Raw genomic sequence first — 21,463 nt, forward strand, 5'->3', positions numbered from 1 at the left:
TTTATGTACTTTACCAAGAACACTTTTTAAATGCACAACACATCTACTGAATGACACATATAATTAAAAGAGCACATTCTTTTATTAACAAACATCTATTTACAGGAGCACAAAGCACAGTTCTGGATAAATAGGATTACACAATCAGGTCACATGGGGTGTGGCATCACAGGACACAAAATAGAAGAGAGAGAAACAAAAAAATATGTTTTCCACTTCATATACAAAGAAAAAGAATTATCTACAAACAGGTGGAAACGTTTTCAGTGGAGACTAGCACATACACACAAACCCATACCAGGTCTCAACTAATTCCAGTCACCGGGGTTTAGGAAGAGGCTGTATTGCACTGAGAGGAAGACTAGTTTTTACATAGTAGCATTTACTACTAATACTGATTATGTTACAATATGAGGTGCTTTGTGTTTTCACTAACCCACACACCAGTAAGCCTACCAGGTAAACCTTAGAGACATAAACAAGACATGGATTATTGCATCTTGCCAATAGAGGGGTGACAAATTAAATCAAGTTAGGTCACTCATTAGTCTGAAATTAGATGGCAAAAGAGGTCAGATTTAAGAATCATAACAGTTTGTGGACTGTCATCTGGCAGTGAAAAACATCTAGTATCACAGAGGAATCTGACACACAGCGAGATATTTTTAGGTGCTGACAAAAAAAAAAGACTGACGACAGAATGAACTCCTTTGTTCAGAAATCTTTTGATTCCCCCCCCCAAAAATGCTAAGCAAAACATTTCAAACATAGCACCAAGAAATATTGAAATCGGACAAAAATGTTTTGCAATTAAATCTGGTAGACAACAATTGATCCTGACCTGAATGATAAGGAAAAGGACCAAGTGTAACACTAAAACAATAGGTTTGAGAGTCACCTCCTCCAACATGGCAATTACAAAAAAACATACTATTGTAAAATTAACTGTAATCTGCAGATAGAAAATTATAATTTTTAAGACAAAACATGGGGATTTATGGACCCTGTAGCAGATATGCAGCAGCCTTGCAACTTGTACATACACTCTTTGAACACCAGAGAGCAGTAGTGATTCACACAGCCAGTAAGGCAACAGGGATCCGACTTTACTTCTAAAATATCTGCTATTAACAACAAAAAGTGCTACCAATCAGTATAGTAGTTATGACCCACATTTGCCTAAATATAAATGTGTAACATAGCTTGGTCAGAATACAATTAATCTGAGGAAGAAACTACTCAGCAGAAACTTTGAGTTGCTATTTAACCAGCATATACAGAGCCAGTTTAAGACATCAGTTTTGCAATTTCGTCATGACTTAATATGCTATACACATACTTACAATACAAACCCTGTAAAAAAACATGCTATAAAACAATCACAAATGAGACTATCAGCACTGAGAATCAACACTGTTCAACTGACAGGCCATAACCATTCAAATCAACGTTCCAGTATGCACGTGAAAAGTAAAAGCATTTCTATTGTTTTATTACAGTTAAAATATGTGGTGCAACCTTTTCTTGACTGTCTGTCAGCCGCTCAATGTGTCAATAGATAGAGGAGAAGAAGCAAAGTGAAAACAAAGCTTTCTTTTATCACCATACTCTTGAGAAATACTGTAGTGGCTGTTGGTTGAAAATAGTCACAATAAGATGCCAGAAATAAAAGCAAGACTCACATGGCCTTCCTTTTGTTTGAACATCTCTTAAACGCTCTTGCATTCATCATAATTCACATTTCAAACTCTAAGTCCCCCAAATCTTCCCCCTTCTCGTTTCATTATTTACATTTTCTATTTTTGACAGATGCCCCTGTAGGCTTGGTGCTTTTGTTCCCTTCCCTCCCTCTACCTCTCCCCTGCCTCTTCCTGCTTTGCTTGTGTATTTATGCACATAGATCCTGGCCTAAAGTAAACAGGCAGCGCACAATGGCTCATTCCACGGGCTACACTGTAATTCAGCCCTCTGGCCAAGATCTGAGCCAAACCAGCAGTAACATGCTAAATCACAGAGTCCTCTAAGACACAGCACCACAGACTGGGAACGCTGGACAGTCTCTGATTACACACATAATGTATTTATATGCTCTTTACAGTCTTGGGGAGTATTAGACCACTATAGGAAGGTCACAGCAATGGAACCTCAGCAGAGAACTCACAGAATAAGATTGATAGTTCCCATTACATATTACACAATATGAGGCTTTGTTTCACCGAAATCTCTCCCTTCCCGTAACCCTTCATCCCTCCCTGGAAAACAATGGAGCCTGACTGAGAATTGTTGGTTTTTCTGGGCAGTAGACCAGTAAATGACATGTTTTAAAGAACTGAAATGAAGAAAGGGGAGGAATGTCTGGTGTGCCCGAGTGAATTGGGATGTTTGTGTCACAACAGCCATTTTGTCTCCGTGGGAATTTGCTGTGTCACCTCCCCGCTGGACGCTCTCTTATTTACGGAGACCTGCAGAGAACAGAAACATGGGAAGAGAAAGAAGAGAGTAAGCGGTTGTTGGGCAACTCACAGTCAAACACACAAATTCCCCCTTGAAAAATGTCTCCTGGATATAACTCCCGGTAGATTGGGGGAGAAGAAAACGTCCTCTCTCCCATTAGAGACGGAGCTGATTAAACTGTCAAGAAGCTAATAAAATATTCATGTCATGTGAGAAGAGAATTATAACATGACTTCCCAGACTTATTGTTATTAAGTTCTTTGCATAACATAATTGATTAATCCAATTTTTGACAGATGTGCGTGTGTTTTTCTCCATATGCTTCTTTCAGTTAGTTGTCACACAAGTGCCCCACACACACACACACACACACACACACACACACACACACACACACACACACACACACACACACACACACACACACACACACACAATAGTGTCATGAGAGGCCTTCATATTTTCAACAGCCCTCTGACAGGATGTGGCATGTTTCAGAAAGACATTTACGCCCCTGACAGCTCCAGAGCCATCAGTGCTAGTCAGTGTTGTGTTCTAAACTCCTGAATCCTGATCAAACATTAACAGAGCTCTTGAACAAGAGACTAATTTGGCCTTGAGTTGAGATTAGCTGTTCCTATTCATGAAAGTCTTTGGAGAAATAATAAATAATAAGCAGGCAACACATAGGTAAAACCCAAATTGTATGTGGATAAAGGCAAAAGGCAACGGATAATGTTAATATTTACACATGTGTGCTCTTACAGGCACATCTTAAAACCAGAGACACACACATATGGTGGCATGACATACTTACAGGTACATGGGCTTTAAGAGGAGATGAGATGGTTTCTCATTGACATGGTAGAGTGGGAATGGGTCAAATCCACCAATAAAATCAACTGAAAACAAAGGATTAAACACATAAATTATGGAGTAAATCAAAAGACAAATGATAACAAAAAAGACACTGACATAAATAAAAAGACAGGTATGATGAAAAAATGATAAAAGCACACAGCTGAGTGAGAAATGAAATGAGACGCAGTGGGAACAGATGCAATGAAGTGATGTTGAAAGGTTGGCAGCTTGCCAAGAGCAATACAACTCTTTTTTTTGTTTTAACTATAACTTTTTTTTATTTTATCTGTGCGTCTGCCTGGGGCTATGACGAAGCTCGGGAACAGGTAAAAGCCGGCCAGCTGTCAAAATAGCCAAAACCTTTTTATCGCTCAGAAACAGAGGTGACCTTCAGCCGGCGACCGAACGCTCAAGCCTTTCTGTTTATTTTCTCACTTAAGAGTTCACACTGTAGGCCATGTGCAGATGAGCACACCACTGTTATGTCACTTGGGAAAAAGAGACGAAACATGCTGGTAACCAAAGTGCTGTGGGTTTTTGCTCAGATCCAGAGAGATATTTCTGAGATGAAGGAAAAGGCTAGCAACTCTAGAGGGGACACAAAGGCTGAGAGGGGAGAAAGAGAGGGTTGGACAGGGTGCGTCACGCTTGTCGCTCTGACTGACAGGGGGCCAAAGAGATTAGGTTGGAGGAGAACATGTGAAAGATGCCAGAATGTCCAGGAGCTGTGAACACCATGTGGGGAGAGGGAGGAGAAACTGATTCAGAGGAGGAAGACACCAAACAAAAAGCAGATCCTATGGTTTCCAACCTTTATTGTTAGGGGCCCATTTCTATCATTAAGTAACTGAAGACCCTTATGTAATGGATATTTTAATATACAATGCATAACAATAAGAGTACAGAGCAACTGATACACTCTAAATGTAATCAAAATAGTGAACATAGCAACTGCAGGTCATTTGTGTAAAACAATAATTCTGGCTGGATTTGGAGCAGATTATTTCCTGTGACTATTACATGTGATGAGTTTTCCTGTTAATGTAAGGAACTTTAAGAGCACATTTGCCTGTATTGTGTTTTTTTATAATCATACATTGTTTTAATTGCCTATTTTTTTAAATACAAATTCTGCGTTTTTTTTTTTTTAAAGTTAAGTCTTCACCGTGCCCTTATCCCGTGACATTTAAAAACTATGATTCAAACCATAACAAATTATTTCGTTTAGTGTTCACCACAGAAATGTATTAAAAAAAAGAATGTTGGGAACCAGTTTTAGAGGATAAAAAAAAAAAGGCAGATCTGTTTCTTTCTGGGAACCAACATCTATGGCGGGGGGGGGTCACTGGCCAGGCATGGAAACTACTGCAAGGCCAGATCAGTTCAACCCTGATAAGAGGAGGCAGGGTGGTCTGCTGAATACTGATAGGTCAGCAGGATGAGAGCCGAGAGCCACAGGGTGCAGTGGGGGGGGGGGGCTGTCCCTTTCCTTTGACCCTGCCCTGGTTTCCTGGGATTCTGAGTTTCATCTGTACAACACACACACCCACACACACACACATCCCACCAACACAGACACACACAAAGACCGGTACCAGATCAAACTGTTCATGACAGGATACCTTTACATTTAAAAGCCATGATCTTGCCATGTGTCTTGTGCAGTATTCATAGGAATAATGGTATAATTAGCATTAGATGTCACCACCTATCAATAATCCTTCAATTGATGAGGCATTCAAATTTGACAGATGTGTATGCTAGATGATATGCACTGTGTTCTTGCTTTAGATAATTTGCAGACAGAGTTGTTATTCATTGGTTTTATCTGACATTTGAACATGTTATTGTTTTTATTACTGTTGTTATATATCCTTTCTTCTTGGCAGCCTGATTTATTGTTGTCATCATAATACTGTTTTTATTGCTGCATCTTCCCCAACATGTCTGCGGGTAGGATTTTGACTGGATTTTTCCATCATTTCGTTTTTTACTGTGGTTGTTATTATATATTGTATATCTTCGTATACATGGGAATTCAGTGCATCGCTGTACAAGAGCTTAATGCTCCCTGTCAATTTCCCCTGAATAAACATGGCAGCTCAGAATCTGCCTCAACAGGTGCCTCTAAGTGCCACTATACCTGCTCTTACTCTAATAGACATCAAATCTGTCAAATCATTAGTTTTTGCCCCTTGTTAAAAGCCTCATATATAACCATGTGCACCATCCATCCTACATACTTTATAGTGTATGTCAGTCTGAAAATGGCTGAAGAATCTTTATCCCATTAATTATTACACACATTGTTCTGCCCCTGACCTTGAGGTGGATCTTCTATGCTGCTCACTGAACCTTGAAGGTCTAAAAATCTCTGTTTGTCCTCAAGAGGCACAACAGAGCCTTTGTTATGCTTTCTATCAGCAAAAATACCTGCTTGGATCAAATTGTGGAAAACAGCAAATGACTGTGCATCATTCTCGACGGGTGATTCAAGCACTTGTGGATGGACGTTTTAAAAACATGATCAGTAAACATCAGTAAAAATAGAAAACGTTCCACGTTGAAATGTGTATTTGAATTGTCCCTCTGGTGTGGATAGTGGCCTTGGAAACAGTTATTGGCAGCCGATGAGTGCATGTCATCCTGTTATATGATCAAAGGGGCTAACACTCAGTTTTTTCCATGCAGAGGGAGCGAGCTGATTTTCACTTGTGTGAAAAAACGCAAGAAATGTAAGGAATTTAGGTCAATAGTAAAGGTATCTACAGTATGTGGTGCTCCTATACAAGCAGGGAGTTATGTAATGTGATTATGATTCAGGTCAAGTGGTTGAAATCAGAGGATCTGTACTGAGCCAGTGGAATACAGGAGAATTTGGCATCTCCCACAGTGAGTGTGTGTTTGGCGAGCTGACCATGAAATGAAACACAGGCACAGATATAAAAGGGGAAAAACAGGGTTGGTGAGAATCAAAGTGTGGCTTGTGTGAAAGATCAAGAGAGAAAAACCAGGAGAGACATGGACAGAGATAAAGGCCAGACAGATAGTTCAGGGCTCGTCTGTAACACTGGCAGAGGTGAGTTAAAAGCCTGTCTGCTGAATTTCCACCAGATCAGCTGATGAGGTGATTACCTGCAGGGGTGTGCAGCAGTGAGGAGTTGTCAACAAATCGGCCATTTTGTGTTACTTTATATTGGGACCTTAGACCTCCCAGTGCAGCCCGAGTACACTTTATATCTGACAGTTATTGTTTTCCGTCAAAGCGTTCTTATGATCTTGACATTTCCAAAAGCACTTAAAGGCATCTTCTTTCATTTTACAGCAGATAGACACAAATAGGCTGAGGGACTGTGCCTTTTGCTGGAGCTTTGTGCAGGAAACACATTATCAAATGCTACCCATGGCAGGGAGAGGAAGGGATGTTTACTGTACTTTCTCATCGACTCCCTGGTTACATGTTTTTTCCTGAATACCACACACAAATGAATAGGAGGATGTGCCGGACCGCCTGATTTTATCTAAAGGCAGCCTGACATTTCTGTCCTCACGCACCATTACACAGCCAACACGGCTATCCAGGCTACTCACTTTCTTATAATGCCGGTTTTGCTTTGTTATTTTGCATATGAGAACTTCAGGTATGCTTGATTGAGAGCATACTTAAAGTTTATCACCATGCAAAGAGGAGAATGCTTTCAGGAAATAATGGACCATGAGAGCATCATTTTTTGTTTAATTAGGCTTAGATCAGAACCTTAGTAACACAAATACAGAAAATACTTGATCTGTTTGTCGTTTGTGCACCTTTAGTGTCAGGGTGTTTGATAAACCCTAATTTTTGTGTCTTGGTCAATTAAACTGCCAACTTCCTTTTTGTCACAATGTCCTGCACGCTTTCACTCTGTTGTAAGATGCATCTCCAAGCATGCACTTAACCAGTCATCATGCCCATTACTACAGTATAGAACTTGATTCAATATTAATAAAGAAAAACAGATTCTAACTATGTTGGTTTATAACTGAAAACATTGTCCCAAAATAATTTGACATGGTGGTGAAAATATAACGGTACATAAAAAGGTCAAACATATTGTTACCCAGAGTAAATCCCAAAAGTGAACCACAACAAGGACAGCTGGACACTTTGTGTTTGCTATACCTTCAAATCTACCCAATCAAAATGCAGATTAAAGGCTCTGTACACCAAAGCAGGTGTTTTCAATTACTCTCCCAGCTTGGAACAAGCTCTGTGTACAAACAAGTGCAACAACACAGTGTCGATCTAGCCCAGTGTGTATTAGCCCTAATCGGGACTGTCAACCTGCGCAATAAATACATTGTGAAAGACTGCGATATTGCACATTTTGTTAGAGAATATCATTAGAAAACATCTTTATTTTAGTATTGATGACTTTTTATGCATTTCAAAGTTAATTTTTGCTGATTTCTAATTCAACAAGCAAAGTGTAGGTTTTTATACTGAAAGCGGCAGAAAGGCAGATTTGAGTACATTTTGATATTTGTTTACATTTTTTGTCAAATTGTTTTGCCCTCAAATTGTTCATCCTTAGGTGTATAATTGGTGTGTAGAAGTTTTCACTAAATAAATATTAACTAAAGAAATATGGACATGGTGTGGTCTTGGTCTGTGAATCCATTTTAGCTGTAGTATTTAAAAAAACAAAAACAATATTTGAATACAGCTAAGGATCATTTTTCACAACAGAAATGTTGATTTGCCATGGTCAAATAAGCTATTCGCAATTTGAAGTTGTTTTTTGTTAAACACAATGTTTGACCTGGCTTTTTCATTATGTTTTAAAGGTGTTAACATAAAAAAGGGTTAGACTTGTATTAATCCTTTGACCTTTTCACTCTTTTTACAACCTGAGGATAAGCTGCCACCAACACATCCATGCACCCTCTGGTGTCTCTGTCTGCTCCGGAGGATTTTCTGGGAATATGACTCAGCACAGAGGGCGGCAGCATAATTAGCAGACATGCTAAAGCAAGCTTATCCCGACGCTAGGCTTCTAACTCCATGACCTACTTTACAAAGAGGATTTTCCCCACCACTCACTCTGTCGGTGTGTCTGCTCACCACCGATAACTCAGTGTAACAAATGCACACACACAAATACACCAAACACCCACACGCGACAATAAGTCAGTCACGCACAGTCAGCAAAACACACACACAAATGCATGCTGTATATATATATATATATATATATATATATATAACTATACATAAGCGCTTGACAGAGACAACTCAAAATGGGGGAACTAAATGAACGCACGCTCAACCAGCTGATGGTATATATGATGCATTTCATTCTGCCCATTGTGTCATATTGGCCTCTTGCGCGTGTGTGTGTTTCATTCTGTTATTCTTTACGCAAGCTTGAGCACTCAAATCTAACTCACTGGTCTCCCCGGCCTAGAGAGTGAGAGAGTGCTTGGTGTGAGAGGAATTACTGTCTTATCTCCTTATTCATGAAAAGCTCATCTTGTCTTGTGTTGTTTGTTCCTGCATTTTGCCCTGACTCCTTTCCCCCTCCTTGGCTTACTCCTGACAAACACCTCCCTCAGCTCCCATCCACTCCTCTTCCCGTCTTTCCCCCTCTCTTTCCCCTCTTTCTTTCCCTCCTGTGCATTCATTCAACCATTCTTCTCTTGGAGAGGGGCAATCAACTGTGGAAGTTATTGACCAGCAAGCGCTTAATGAGGTTGATAAAACGAGGGACCAGAGACCTCTAACATTTTACAAGCACACCTCATTAAAGCTCGAAATCCAGAGATGGGAGAAAGAGACAGAGAGGAGAGGGAGAGAGCGAAAAATTTCTAAAAACGCACTAAAATTGGATTCTCAGAGATGATTATTCCCACGTACTGTGGAGGAACCGAGAACTGGGATAAAGCCTATGCAGGAGAAGTAAAGAGAAGGAAAAGTTCTGAGCAGGAGGAGAGGTGCTGAGGCAGCCAGGGAGCTCAATGCAGAACATTTCTTTAATCTACACATCAAATGAGAGTGGGAAAATGAGAGCGGGAAAATGAGAGCGGCAGAATGTTTCAGCTGGTTCCTGTGCAGCTTCCAGTGTGTGTGTCTTTGCACCTGTGTCTGCCTGTGTAGGTGTGTGGGCATGTATTCAAAGGGCTTATTGTAAATAACAAAGAGCTAGCAGTAAGCAATGTAGCAGAGATTTACTCCAGCACACCCTGGATTAGAGAAAAACCGAAAGATAATTAAAACCAATACAAATCCAATGTTATGTTCTCACCTCAGGCTTTTTTTTTTTTAACCAACATTTCCTTATTTCTGTTTGGATATGTTGATCTCTGAGTGTGAATGATCATCAGTTCAAACAACACACAATCTATTCCACACATTGGAAGAGCAAAGTTAAAATGTTACAAGACAAAAGGAAGTCATTATGGAGAAAGTCCTTTTTTATTTTAGTTGACTCGACTCGCATGCTGAAATGGTATAGCCCTCCAGGGATTACTTAGGGGTGACTGGTGATTAAGTGGTACTGCCCAGAGCTGGGGGTGGTGATGCTAACCACTCACAGCCAGTGAATCTCTGGTATGTGACCACCACCAAAGAACTTCCATACCACTCGTCTACAGGAACACACACAGAAACCACATCACAAGTCCCCTAAATTACAAGAGTCAGCTGCTTAAGATACAATTAGTGCATGTACTGCTTTGTGCATTACGCCGTGTTCAAATAAAAATGGAGTTTGAGTGTCTTTTAAAAAAGGGTTTGACATGATTACAACCCAGCTCAGGATACTTCATAATTAGTATTCTAACAATCACGTACAGTATGTGGGAATATTTCCCTGAGAAACTCCATTTAATCTTAACTAATCCTCACAGAGAGCATATACATTCAGCCATTTGGTTTCAAAGCACTGACGAAAATGTTCTAAAGGCAGATTCTCATGCATGTGGACATCGCTATGCGTGTTGGAGAGTTACTGCTGTGCTAATCAGATATTTATGACTGCAACTAACCCTTAGATCGAATGGTTCCTGCCCTCTGATTGGCTAACCTCCAGCAGGACCTCTGACCTGCTGCCTATGAGGTCACAGCAGTCATTTATCACAAGTGTCGATCTAAGGTTTCCCCTTCTCTTATAACTCAGAGTCATTTCACGACCCCCTGTCGTCTTTTCCCACACCCTTTACACCTTAAACAGGACAGGGAAAGAATGAGAGTCAACTCCTGCCCTCATGTGACTTCATGTTAAAGGTTTAACGCAGACCAACTTACGCTGACACCGACATGAAATACAGTACTGAAAACACTGAGCAACCTCAGAGGAAGGATGTTCATGTCGGATTAGCTGCATTAGAGACAGACACAAGGAAGGAAGGTGTGTTTATGAACAAGAGAGTGGGGGAGGTGCAGTCCTGCGGTATAAAAACAAGCCACCCTGAAAGGCGACAGACAGCTGGAGCGACAAACAAGGGGGCACATGGAGAGAAGAAAGTGAGAAAAGTGAAAGCCAGAGTACATTAAAGGAGGTCTACAACAACAGCGAGGACCACACAGACCGAGGAGGAGGAGGAGAGAAGAGGCGACGAGAGGATACGTTGAAAGAGAAAGGAAAGAATTGGCTGAAGGAGGTGTGGAGAGGGAACACATGGCTGCTTCGTTCTGGGGAAAGGGGGGAGAGAGAGAGGGTACAGCTGGCTGGGGGAGGAGAGGAGGGAGACAGGCGAGAGCTGAAGAGGTGGTAGTGTGGGGTGGGATAGGAAGTGAGGGAGATGAAGAAAGATGTAGCCCTGTTCTCCCCAATGAGGGTGTTTTCATCTCATCAGTGTAAGCAGAACTGAATGTGACTCTTATTGCAAGTCGCTTTGGATAAAGGCTTCAGCTGAAATGAAATGTAATGACCTGCAACGATTCATTAATTGTTGCAATGATCTGTTTCAAGAGTGTGTGTGTGTGTGTGTGTGTGTGTGTGTGTGTGTGTGTGTGTGTGTGTGTGTGTGTGTGTGTGTGTGTGTGTGTGTGTGTGGGGTAAAGCAACTCACAGCTGTCCTCCTCCTCGGTGATAGCGCTGACAACATAACAGGCGTACACGAAGCCCAGGAGCTGTGAACACACAGGCAAACAAAGAGAGGTTAGACTCCGCAGAGCTGACAGTGTGCAGTTGATAAACAGCTGTGTGTTTGCTTTGATAGACAAGATACAGAACATCTGAAAAAAAGGGTTGTGTGGGGATGAAGCCTCAATTTTGAGAGATGGTGGGTTGGTGTTTGTTAGGGCTTCCTCAAGGGTAACCATCAAGCAAACAATTTACAGGACCCAGCAACAACATCAAATTCATATTCACTCCAAGGTTTTCTTCAACTCTTCAGAGTTTTATATCGCATCTTTCAGCTCATTGTTTTTGGTTTTACGCCCCGCACCGTCACCGTTTTGGTTCAGTCACTTTGCTCTTATCAACATTATTTCCCTCCACAGCAGGCAGCAAAAAAACAGTTGGGAAAACCCACCCTATGCTATCTGCTAAGCACAACACAACAGACACACAAAGTCAGGGACTAGCTAGTGTACATAGCATTTAGCTGCTGAAGAACCATACATTTCCTTCAGGAGTTGGTTTAAGATAAAAAACAGAGCCGAAAGCAGCCACAGTCACACAACGGTTTGCTGAAACTCGCCAGAACATCTTAAAAGGCTATCCTTTTTCAGTGTTTTTTTCACATCTCTACAGTGCTTTAGTGTAATAGCAGTGTTGGCTCACGGAAACAGGCTTCTCGAGTGTACATACAGTAGTTATGCACAAACACTACAGAAAGCAAAAAAGCTGCGCGGTGCTTATGACTGTATGTTGATGCTCGTGCGAGGAAGCAGAGCTGAGAATAGCCTGTGGAACTAGCAGATGGCTGTCTCAGAAACCATCACAGTGAGAGATAGACACTGAGAGACAGTCTCTCTCCACCCAGCCATCCATCCATCACTTGGCACTTTGCCATGCCAATTAAAACAGCATCGGGCACACTGCCCTCCTCGCACACTGGGTACACAAACACAAAACCCAAGAGGGGACTGACTGTCTGTGACGGTGGTTATTTTATATAACATTCATTCAAACTATATCTTAACTATATGAAGTGCAGTTTGCATGACTTTCATTTCATCTCATTTGGGTTTTAATCCCGTTATTCATGAGTTTAATATAAGGGCTTGATTGAAGTCCACCCAGATGTAGATTAAATGTTTTATTTATGAATGAAACGCAGGTGTGGTGTCTAGTAGAAAAGGGGAGTGGGTCTGCCTCTGTGTGGGTTGGATAAGATACACACAACTGTTCTCTCTGCTTATCTCTCACTCAGTTTTCTCTCTCTAGTATGTAATTGCTGGTCTCACCCCTACCATTACAGTGGCGGTGAAATGGAGGTGAATTTGCATATGTATAAAATCAGTGTCAAACACAAGATGGTGTTAACAGCAGGGTGCACCCAGTTTTCAGTGTTATTGTGTCCGTGTGTGTTTTTCCTTTAAAAGTGTGAGCCAAGCGTGTAGGAGTTCATATCTATGCATGATTGCTGTTCCGTTTAGTTTCCATAAAGGGCTCTGATCAGTGTTGTGGTCTGGGATTGAGTCAAAGCCAATATGTCACAACAGAGGAGGCTTGAGACTGAGAAAAGTAAGGAATTGTTGGAAAGCATATAAACAGATGTCTGACAAATTAATAGAAAACTCAATATAAAGTGTTTCAGTAAGGTGTTGGGCCATAATGAGCCGCCAGAACAGCTTCAGTGTGGCATGTCATAAATGGCATGTCATAAATGCTCTAAAGCTCCTTTCACATAAGCACTGCAACCCTGAAATGATCATTTAAATGACATTATTGAATAAATGAAACATTAACTACTGTAGGAGCTGCATGAGAGAATGAATATGTCTTTTAAACAGGATATCAACTGGTCTTTACCCTGCCAGTTTCATAGCACAACGTCTGCATAATGTCAGACTGAGCACCTCGGTGAGCCAGTGGCTGACGTTTTCATCGCGACTGGCTTGGAACTGGTAGAAACTGAACATCCAAGGATAAAGATGAAAGGAAGACACACAACAATGTCTAACTACGACAACTATGAGATTTGGGAACATCTGTCCATTAGGATTGACATTGGAATCATCAGACTATACTTTATTAAATGTCAGGAGACTTGGTCGTTTAATACCAATTATGAACCGGCTATTTGACTGTCTTGTTATCTCCGTCATGTCATGCCTGCAGCGTCATCTTTCGTCTAAACCAAAGACAGATTTAAGGTTATGGAGAATGATTCTGACATTGACGACAATCTTGAGTTGTGTGCTACGCGTTTGAAAAGGAAACGGTGGACAATTTTGGCTTTAGTAGGTGAATACTTGATACACAGATATATTTTAATTTGGGGTTGTGGTGGAGAACACTATTAGGCCAAGTTATGAACAGTAATAGAAGCCCTGTGGAAAAACACAGCCCCCTCATTTCTTTCAATGAGAGCACTGTGTTGACGCAGCGGGAGTGCAGATGCAGAGCAGTCCAAGGGAAAAATGCAGGATCGTCCAAAAAAGAAAAACCTTAGCCTGATTGCACCCTCATAAATAGCAGTTAAGAAGAGACAGATGCAACACAGCAGATATTCTATGACATTGTATACCTTTAATTAGTGAATGTCAAACCTTATCGCTGCTCAGTTAGGGGAAATTACCACCATTTGTCACTCCTTGCGAGTCCATCTCCATGGGCTGATCCTAAACCATTCTGGCTTCTAGTTTTTCCTTTTTTATAGCTTAGTACATTTTATGTGAAGCTAGCAAGATCAGAAGTGAACACTTGTTGGCTTTTTGCTTGAGGCATTGCAGTCCTTAGCCAATATAGGTCAGTGTCCTCAATAACAAGTGACACTTCCACTTATATATCCTTGCATATTAAATAATCACACTCATAAATCCTCCCCACGCCCCCTCCCTACACACACAGTCCCCGGCTTCCTTCTTTGACTTCCCACCGTCACTTCTGGAGTTCAGGGATCATTATGGAGATTGATGCCAAATTAATTAAGCTCATAAAGCCCGCACATGTCCTCTGAGGCTTTATGTCAGTCTGCCTATGAGGACGTGCCATACTTAAGTCAACTCATTTAGCTGCCAATCATTTTTTCTTTTGCACTCTGCACTTTCTTGTTTAAGTTAGTACATTTTTAAACACAGGTCTCCACATCACTGTCACTCCACTATCTTCAAATCCTACTATCTTATCCTTTCTCTTCATCTATCTATGTGTCCTTGTTTTATTGTTTCAGTAAGTGTGGCCTTTCTGTCTGTCACCTCTGAAAGTTTTGAGTAGTTAACAATTATCTGGACAGCTAACAGAAGGAAGCAAGACAGCAGAAAACCGGTCACCAAAAGTTCAGCTCAAGATGTGGGAATACATCAAAAGCAAAGCTGTCCTCCGGTGGGCCTTGATTTACTATTTTCTTTGTTGCATAGGAAATAATAGACAAGTTGTTGATAGTTCAGCACTATCTTCTTCTCACAGATAATGAGGGCCACAAGAAGTTCAAGGAAGAAAAACGTCAGGAGAAGAAGGCCAGCTTCTGAGCTAAAAAGGAAGGTTACTTGTATTTGCATAAGCTAATGAAGGTCAGGTGTATTCTGAATGTGCGAGTACAGAAAGATACAACTTTGACACTTTACTCATAAACATCAGTCTACTAGACATTTATTTAATGATTAGAAGCGTGCATTCACCCCACAACAATGAATCAGGGTTACAGTCACTTATTTGGATATCTATGTTGAGCCATTTCAACAAAGAAAATCACAGCTGTACTTTGAGCTAGATGCTAATATATTAATGTTAACATGCTTCTCCTTACAACGCTTACATGCTTATATTAAGCTTGTATCATTTTTTGAGAATTTCTAGATCAGGAAATGCGTGCCAATTCATTTGGTAGATGTTGAGGTGTTTCTAGATGTTGTGGTACTGAAAAGGTGCATAGGGATTTCAAAAGTCAGTAGGATTCCCATGTTTATTCTTCAGACAATTACATGGCAATACATTTCACACTTATAGATAACTGTGTGTACCTGAGTGGTGGACCAAACAAGCTAAAAATGCCCAACACTTGCTGAATGGGATTTATTGTTCTCGGTTTTATGTTAAAGTTAATTACATTTTTATATATATATATATATATATATATATAAATATCATATAGGTGAGAGGAGGAGCAGAAAGAGAGATGGAGAAAGGGGTGGTGCAGATGTCTTGTAGGTTAATTAGACAAGACTTTCTGTCAGGGGAAAAAGGCACGGGCTTTGCTGCGGAAAATTAGATGTGTGTGTGTGTGTGTGTGTGTGTGTGTGTGTGTGTGTGAGATAGGGACAGCAGGGACCATATCCACCTGTTCCTTTCCAAACACTCGCACACCTATACTGCATACAAGACCACATGGGGTTGTTGAGAGCACTGATTTGCATCTTGCACATAACATAATTGCAATAACAGCAAGCTGATGTAAAAAACACGACACATAGACACAAGAGTTTGCCCTTGCAGAAATGAAAGCTATAGCAACAAAGAAAAGACTGCCTGTTTGTCACATTCAGCCCCATATAGTAGACCGGACTCCGTGATGGGGAGAATTATGAGGCTCTCTGGACCAATAAAGCAATGGACAAACTGCGACACAGACAGTCAAATAAAACAACAGATACACACTCAACAAGCACAAAGAAAACCAAACATGCCGCTAGGGAAAGGTTTACTTCTTTAATGTTGTTTAGTTTTAACTAACAAGTTCTCCTCTTTCCCTGTTCTATTTCTTGCCAACTCTCAGAAGTTTAAGAAGACTAAATATTAAAAAATTAATCTGAAGAAAATCCATTGCCCCGCAAAACAGATTAACAATTAAAGCTCTTGGCGGAGACAGCCTTTGAAGTATAATGGCAGGCAGTCATGTTTTTACGATGTACAGCGAGTAGCCTTTCACAATATTCAGAGGCACCGCTGGATACTAATTCTCTCTCCTCTGGTCTTCAGGTCTTTCTCTTCTCCTCCCCATTTTAGCAGCAGCCAGCAGACCTAAAACTGTTCTGTATTACTGCATCAACCATCTTTTTATCCTGGGATCTTTATAATCCTTTGAAGCAGTTGCTGTAAAACGTATATAGCAGCAACAATTCAGGCATTCAGTGTCAGCGCTGACATATTGCAGAGGTGCTTAATGCCATTATTACACTTGACAATGCATGGTCATTTCGGGTCTGGCCAAATTACGGCACTTCAAATAGAAGCACATCAAAGGTCCCTCCAGTTGGCTCCCCATGCAGCATGTGCACACTCCAAAACCCCATATTCCCCACAGTGGTGGTGGTTGCTTAACATGAGTTTCAAAAACATAACATGCACTAATGGACTTATCAAACAAAGCACCCTGACCTTTTGGATGAGTGCGGGGGTGAGCGGGGTGCCCATGCTGTTTTCATGCTGCTGAACTGAGTGAACCTGAACAACCACAAAACACGCACCGACCCTTTAGGCAAAGCACAGACTCGAGCGCTGATCACAGGGGTCTGCCCACGCCGAGCCTGCTGAGGGGACCTTTCTAATAAACCATGGGCCCTTATCCGTCCCCCACCATGGCGTTACACAAGCTACACTTGAGACATGAGAGAGTCATCTCATTAGATCCAAAAAAGAACATGAGAGAAGGAGCAAAAGTGACAGTGAGTGAGAAATGCAGCGAGAGGGAAAAATGCAATTGTAATTTTTGTCATTGTTTGAGAGTTTGATTGACATGAAGGTCAAACAGAGTGAGATCTGGACAGGAAAGAAGACAGGAAGAAAAATAGAGGAAAAACGAGCAAATTAGCAAATGAGCGAGAGAATGACGCAGTTCCTGCCATTATCAACTTCCACACAATCATACCAATTCAGGTTCCTAGGGAATAAAGGCACCAGATAAAAGGAAGTGCCTGTGGCAGCAATAACCTACACAAAATAATCAAATATCTGTGTGTGTGTGTGTGTGTGTGTGTGTGTGTGTGTGTGTGTGTGTGTGTGTGTGTGTGTGTGTGTGTGTGTGTGTGTGTGTGTGTCCGTGCATTTTGTTAGAGGCTCAGCAGCTCTGACAGCCCCTTGACATCTCTCACTTCTCCCTTTTGTGTGTAAGAGTTAAGTCTACAGATGTAAACTGAATTTCCCATCTTCCCATCTTCCCTCCACCTCAACGGAGATGTTATCACAGACTTGACTGTTTTATTTAACAGCAAAGACGGTGCACAGGAGCAAAAAAGAGGACAGGATAATGGGAGGCTAGAAATGGATGTGTGTGGCTCTTCTGCTGATTTCACCGACAGGGAAATCAGCCTTTATCATGGCAGTAAAAGAAAACCAATAATACAAATATTTACTGTAGGATGGGTGGGTGGGTTGGGTTTCAGTGAAGGCAACAAAGAACAGCAGAGATGGTGCAGAAATATTCCCCTCAGTGATGAATTTATGAATAATACATTATCCCAGTTTGAAAGTGTTTCCTCCACTTGAAGCTCATCTTTTAAACCTTTAAGTTACTTTTTGACTCTACTGAATGTAGCCTTTAGCGGCATTAGCAACACTGGCTGACTTTACCAAAGCTTCACTTCTGAACGATTTCCTTTTCGCTCATGATGAATCAGAGCAGATATTTGACAGTGATGGCTCCATTACAGGCCAATGGATCCACATTTTTCATCCTAATGAAACATGCTCCTTGAAGCAAAAACTAAATATTTAATGGCCTCCCACTGCAACCTTGAAACCCCCCTGAAAAGGACAAAGGGACATCCCACTTTTTCGCCTGATTTGTTTAATTCACTCCCTCAACTTCCTCTTTGTGTCTGGCCCTCTGTTTTAACTTCATACACCAGATGGTTTATTACACGGAACCATCTGAGAAGCCGTCATTGGAAACTCTAAGGAAAAGGGCAGGCTCTTGCAAAAACAATACTTGGCAGGTGATTTGATGAACCATCTGTCAATCAAATCCTTGGCGTAGCCAGTCAGGAGAGACGCAGACCATCTTTTGCGTGAGGACAAGCCTTCGGTGCCCTTCTCTGCTCTTCTTTCAATAAATAAAATAATAATTGAACTGATGCTACAGCGACATCGTCTCACAAGTTGCATCACGCACACCTTAACTACAACCTTAGCTGCCAGTGGCTCCTCACAGGACACCCATTGGTTTAAACAGCTGGTGGTTTGGACACAAACAAATAACTTTTTTTTATCTTAGTATATCTTGTGATATTGCGATTATTCATCTGCCATGCAAGGTAACCTCTGAGAGGAAAAAGGACAAACCAAAACAAAAGTGGACATCTCCAAGGACTTATATTCAAAGAGGTACTTTTAGCCTGAGAAGGAAGTAAGGGTACAAGGAGTATGATGCCATTTGTGACACATGGGACATCAGTAAAAATGTCCCTTCTCCTTACAGGGACTGTTGGAGATAGTGTTGAATGCTTGGTTGAACATTACATGTAAAAATGTGGGCAAAAGTGTTGCCGTAACTTGTACATGTGGGGCAAGGAGTAAACCAATTCACTACCCATAGTGAAGGCACCAATGAGGTTCAGTGAGAGGCTATAAAGTCAGGTCAGCCATTTTATTACCTTACCCTCCATGGGGGTGATGGGATGAATGTTACAATCCAGTGCTTCTCAACACTGGGTCCCTCTGCTAGTCTTTTTTCTAATCTAGCATGAACTTAACTGCTTTCAATGTGCTTTCTCAGGTAATAAGATTAAATGGTAAGAATGTAAACCAACAGGACTCTGAAACCCACTGAAGGTTGATGAAGCTGCTATGTTAGCTTGGATGTGTTTATGTGCATTGCAATGGAGTCAAAGTTTGGTAAGTCAATGCTACTGTGAGCAAATATTTGTATTGTTCATGTCTGAACCCAACTACCCGCTGTGCTGGCAGCTAAGAAGGTCCTGGCCCTCGCTCAATACGAGGATTAGCTAGTCATACATGAGTGTGTGTTAATGTGTATGCTGGCAGGATGTGTGTTTCTGGTGTATTCATCCAGTGCTGTACGGAGAGGACAATAACAGTCCTTCCAGTGTTTGAATAACCTGTTAGCAGCTGGCAGGTCTGAACCTCAGCCAGACAAAACAACAGATCAATTTTTCATTCAGTGACCGGGGCAAAGGAAGGGAGGCTGTGATAGACAAAATAACAGACCGCTGTGGAAGTTTACTGAAGAAAGCGCTTGAGGCGAAAACCAAAACATCACCTTTCTTCCTATCATGTTCACCTTTCTTAATCCCACAGAGGTTGAGGAATCCGTCTAAAATGTGGGATATGATCACTGCCTTGTGAGATGACATGTCGCTGCATGTGAATGTGTCAGTGCTACAGTCACATAATCAACTTGTACTCACGGCAATGAGAATCTGTGCACCGCTATGCATGACCTCGATGTACTGGTAGTCCATGAGGCAGCCCATGACAGTGATGTAGGAGTGGCTCTCCGTGGTGTGGACCCCTGGAGCCTGAGGCATCTCTCTCCTCACACAACCCGGCCCGTGCTCGCTCCACCAAGAGTGATGTGCTGAGATGTTGAATGTCAGCAGGTCACTGTCCTGAAAGCAGAAAAAACAATACTTTCTTTGCAAGGAGTCTATGCATAACTTATGATGTACATGTATTCTTTATGAGAAAAACAAGGCTGAATCACAGGTCATGTTGTACGAGAGGAGAGGCAGGGGTCTTATCTCAGGAAACTTGCAATGGTGTTAGTATTCTGTCTCTGTGACACAGCTAGATGCTAAAGTCAGCAGGTCAGCATGCTGAAACGCTCAACAAGGCCACGTTGAAATACTGATGCTAAGCAGTTATAAAGTTTCCTAAGCCTGATATAAATGTCAGAGTCCATTAAATACTAACTAACATTTCACTAGAAATGAAATATAGACCCCAGGGAAGCACTAGAAGAAAGGTCAGGAAATCAAAGTCATTAAGAATCATACTTTTGTGATCATGAATTTCAAAAATGTCATGGCAATACATCCAATTGATTTCAGTCTTGATATAAGTGGTGAACTTATCAATTTGGTCCTTCCTACAGACATGTTGCTAGCATGGCTCGAAACATGTTGAGCCATGTTGAGCGCTGGTTTTGATTTCTCCCGTTTTCGAAAGAATTATCTGAAAGACTTCTGCTGTTATAATGAAGGTTTATGGATATTAGTTTTTTGTGCTCAAAACTTGAAAATGTCATTCAAAATGGCTGTGTCTTTCCAAGAAGAATGCACTTGTTTTCTTAATGCAAATCCATAGAAACCACAGTAAACAGTTTTATTTTTGAACTACTTACTAATGAATAAATCATTGCTTTTTCAACATTTTGACACTGTGTTTTGTGGTTCATCCAGAGTAACAGGGACAGGAAATAGTATTTTTAAATGGGATTTTTTTTTTTAAAGTGCTTTGATCACTAGGCCTACAGCTAAAACTTAATTCACCTCCACCGTATTGGGGTGAAGAATCAACTCTCAGAACCAGGGCAAATGAAACTAAAAATATCAGTAGGGCTAGACAGCATTCGATGTATATCATAATATAATGTAATATATGTCCTTTTTATATAATTTGGGTGACTGCCCTTTGAATAGTCTAAGTGAAGATTGACAGCACATAGCCCTGAAGCCCACGGGACACAGGTTACGAGGACAAAAGCCTTTGTTAGACTAAGCCAACAAACTTTTTAGAGTGAACTTTTATGACTTCTGAAAGTGCACCAAATGATTACTACAGCTTTTAAATCTAGCATTTGATTCATGTGCTCTTGTACACCCAGGTGATGTTTAATCTGCACAGAGCCATATGAGCCCACGCATACAGACGTATGGACGCTCACACCAATCAATACCTCAATACAGCAATCTAACCCCGCATCTGCCCCCTCGGTGACGAGACATGCATTATTAACAGAGCCGAGCGCTGTCAGGAAACATCTCTGATTCCTATCAACCCCCACTCACATTAACATGTAAACCTCGACAACACAAACTTATCGCTGGAATCAACAGCTGTCAACAACAGACGTCTGCAGACAGTGGGAAAGAACAGGA

General features: G+C 41.2%; 1 protein-coding gene across 1 annotated transcript in view; it reads right to left on the minus strand.

Moving 5' to 3' along the window:
- Positions 1 to 63: 63 nt before the first annotated feature.
- Positions 64 to 21,463, minus strand: part of LOC104941600 (sodium/potassium transporting ATPase interacting 4) — a 73,428-nt gene continuing 52,028 nt past the window's right edge. The window contains exons 8-11 of the mRNA XM_010766730.1: positions 19,772 to 19,972; positions 11,368 to 11,428; positions 3,272 to 3,356; positions 64 to 2,462 (exon numbers count right to left, since the gene is read on the minus strand). Coding sequence (XP_010765032.1) covers positions 2,453 to 2,462; positions 3,272 to 3,356; positions 11,368 to 11,428; positions 19,772 to 19,972 — 357 coding nt within the window. The 3' untranslated portion in view covers positions 64 to 2,452. The remainder of the gene's footprint in view (positions 2,463 to 3,271; positions 3,357 to 11,367; positions 11,429 to 19,771; positions 19,973 to 21,463) is intronic.

The sequence above is a fragment of the Notothenia coriiceps genome, unplaced genomic scaffold (genome assembly GCF_000735185.1).
Source record: "Notothenia coriiceps isolate Sejong01 unplaced genomic scaffold, NC01 NC01_scaffold00000312, whole genome shotgun sequence".
Taxonomy (NCBI): Eukaryota; Metazoa; Chordata; class Actinopteri; order Perciformes; family Nototheniidae; genus Notothenia; species Notothenia coriiceps.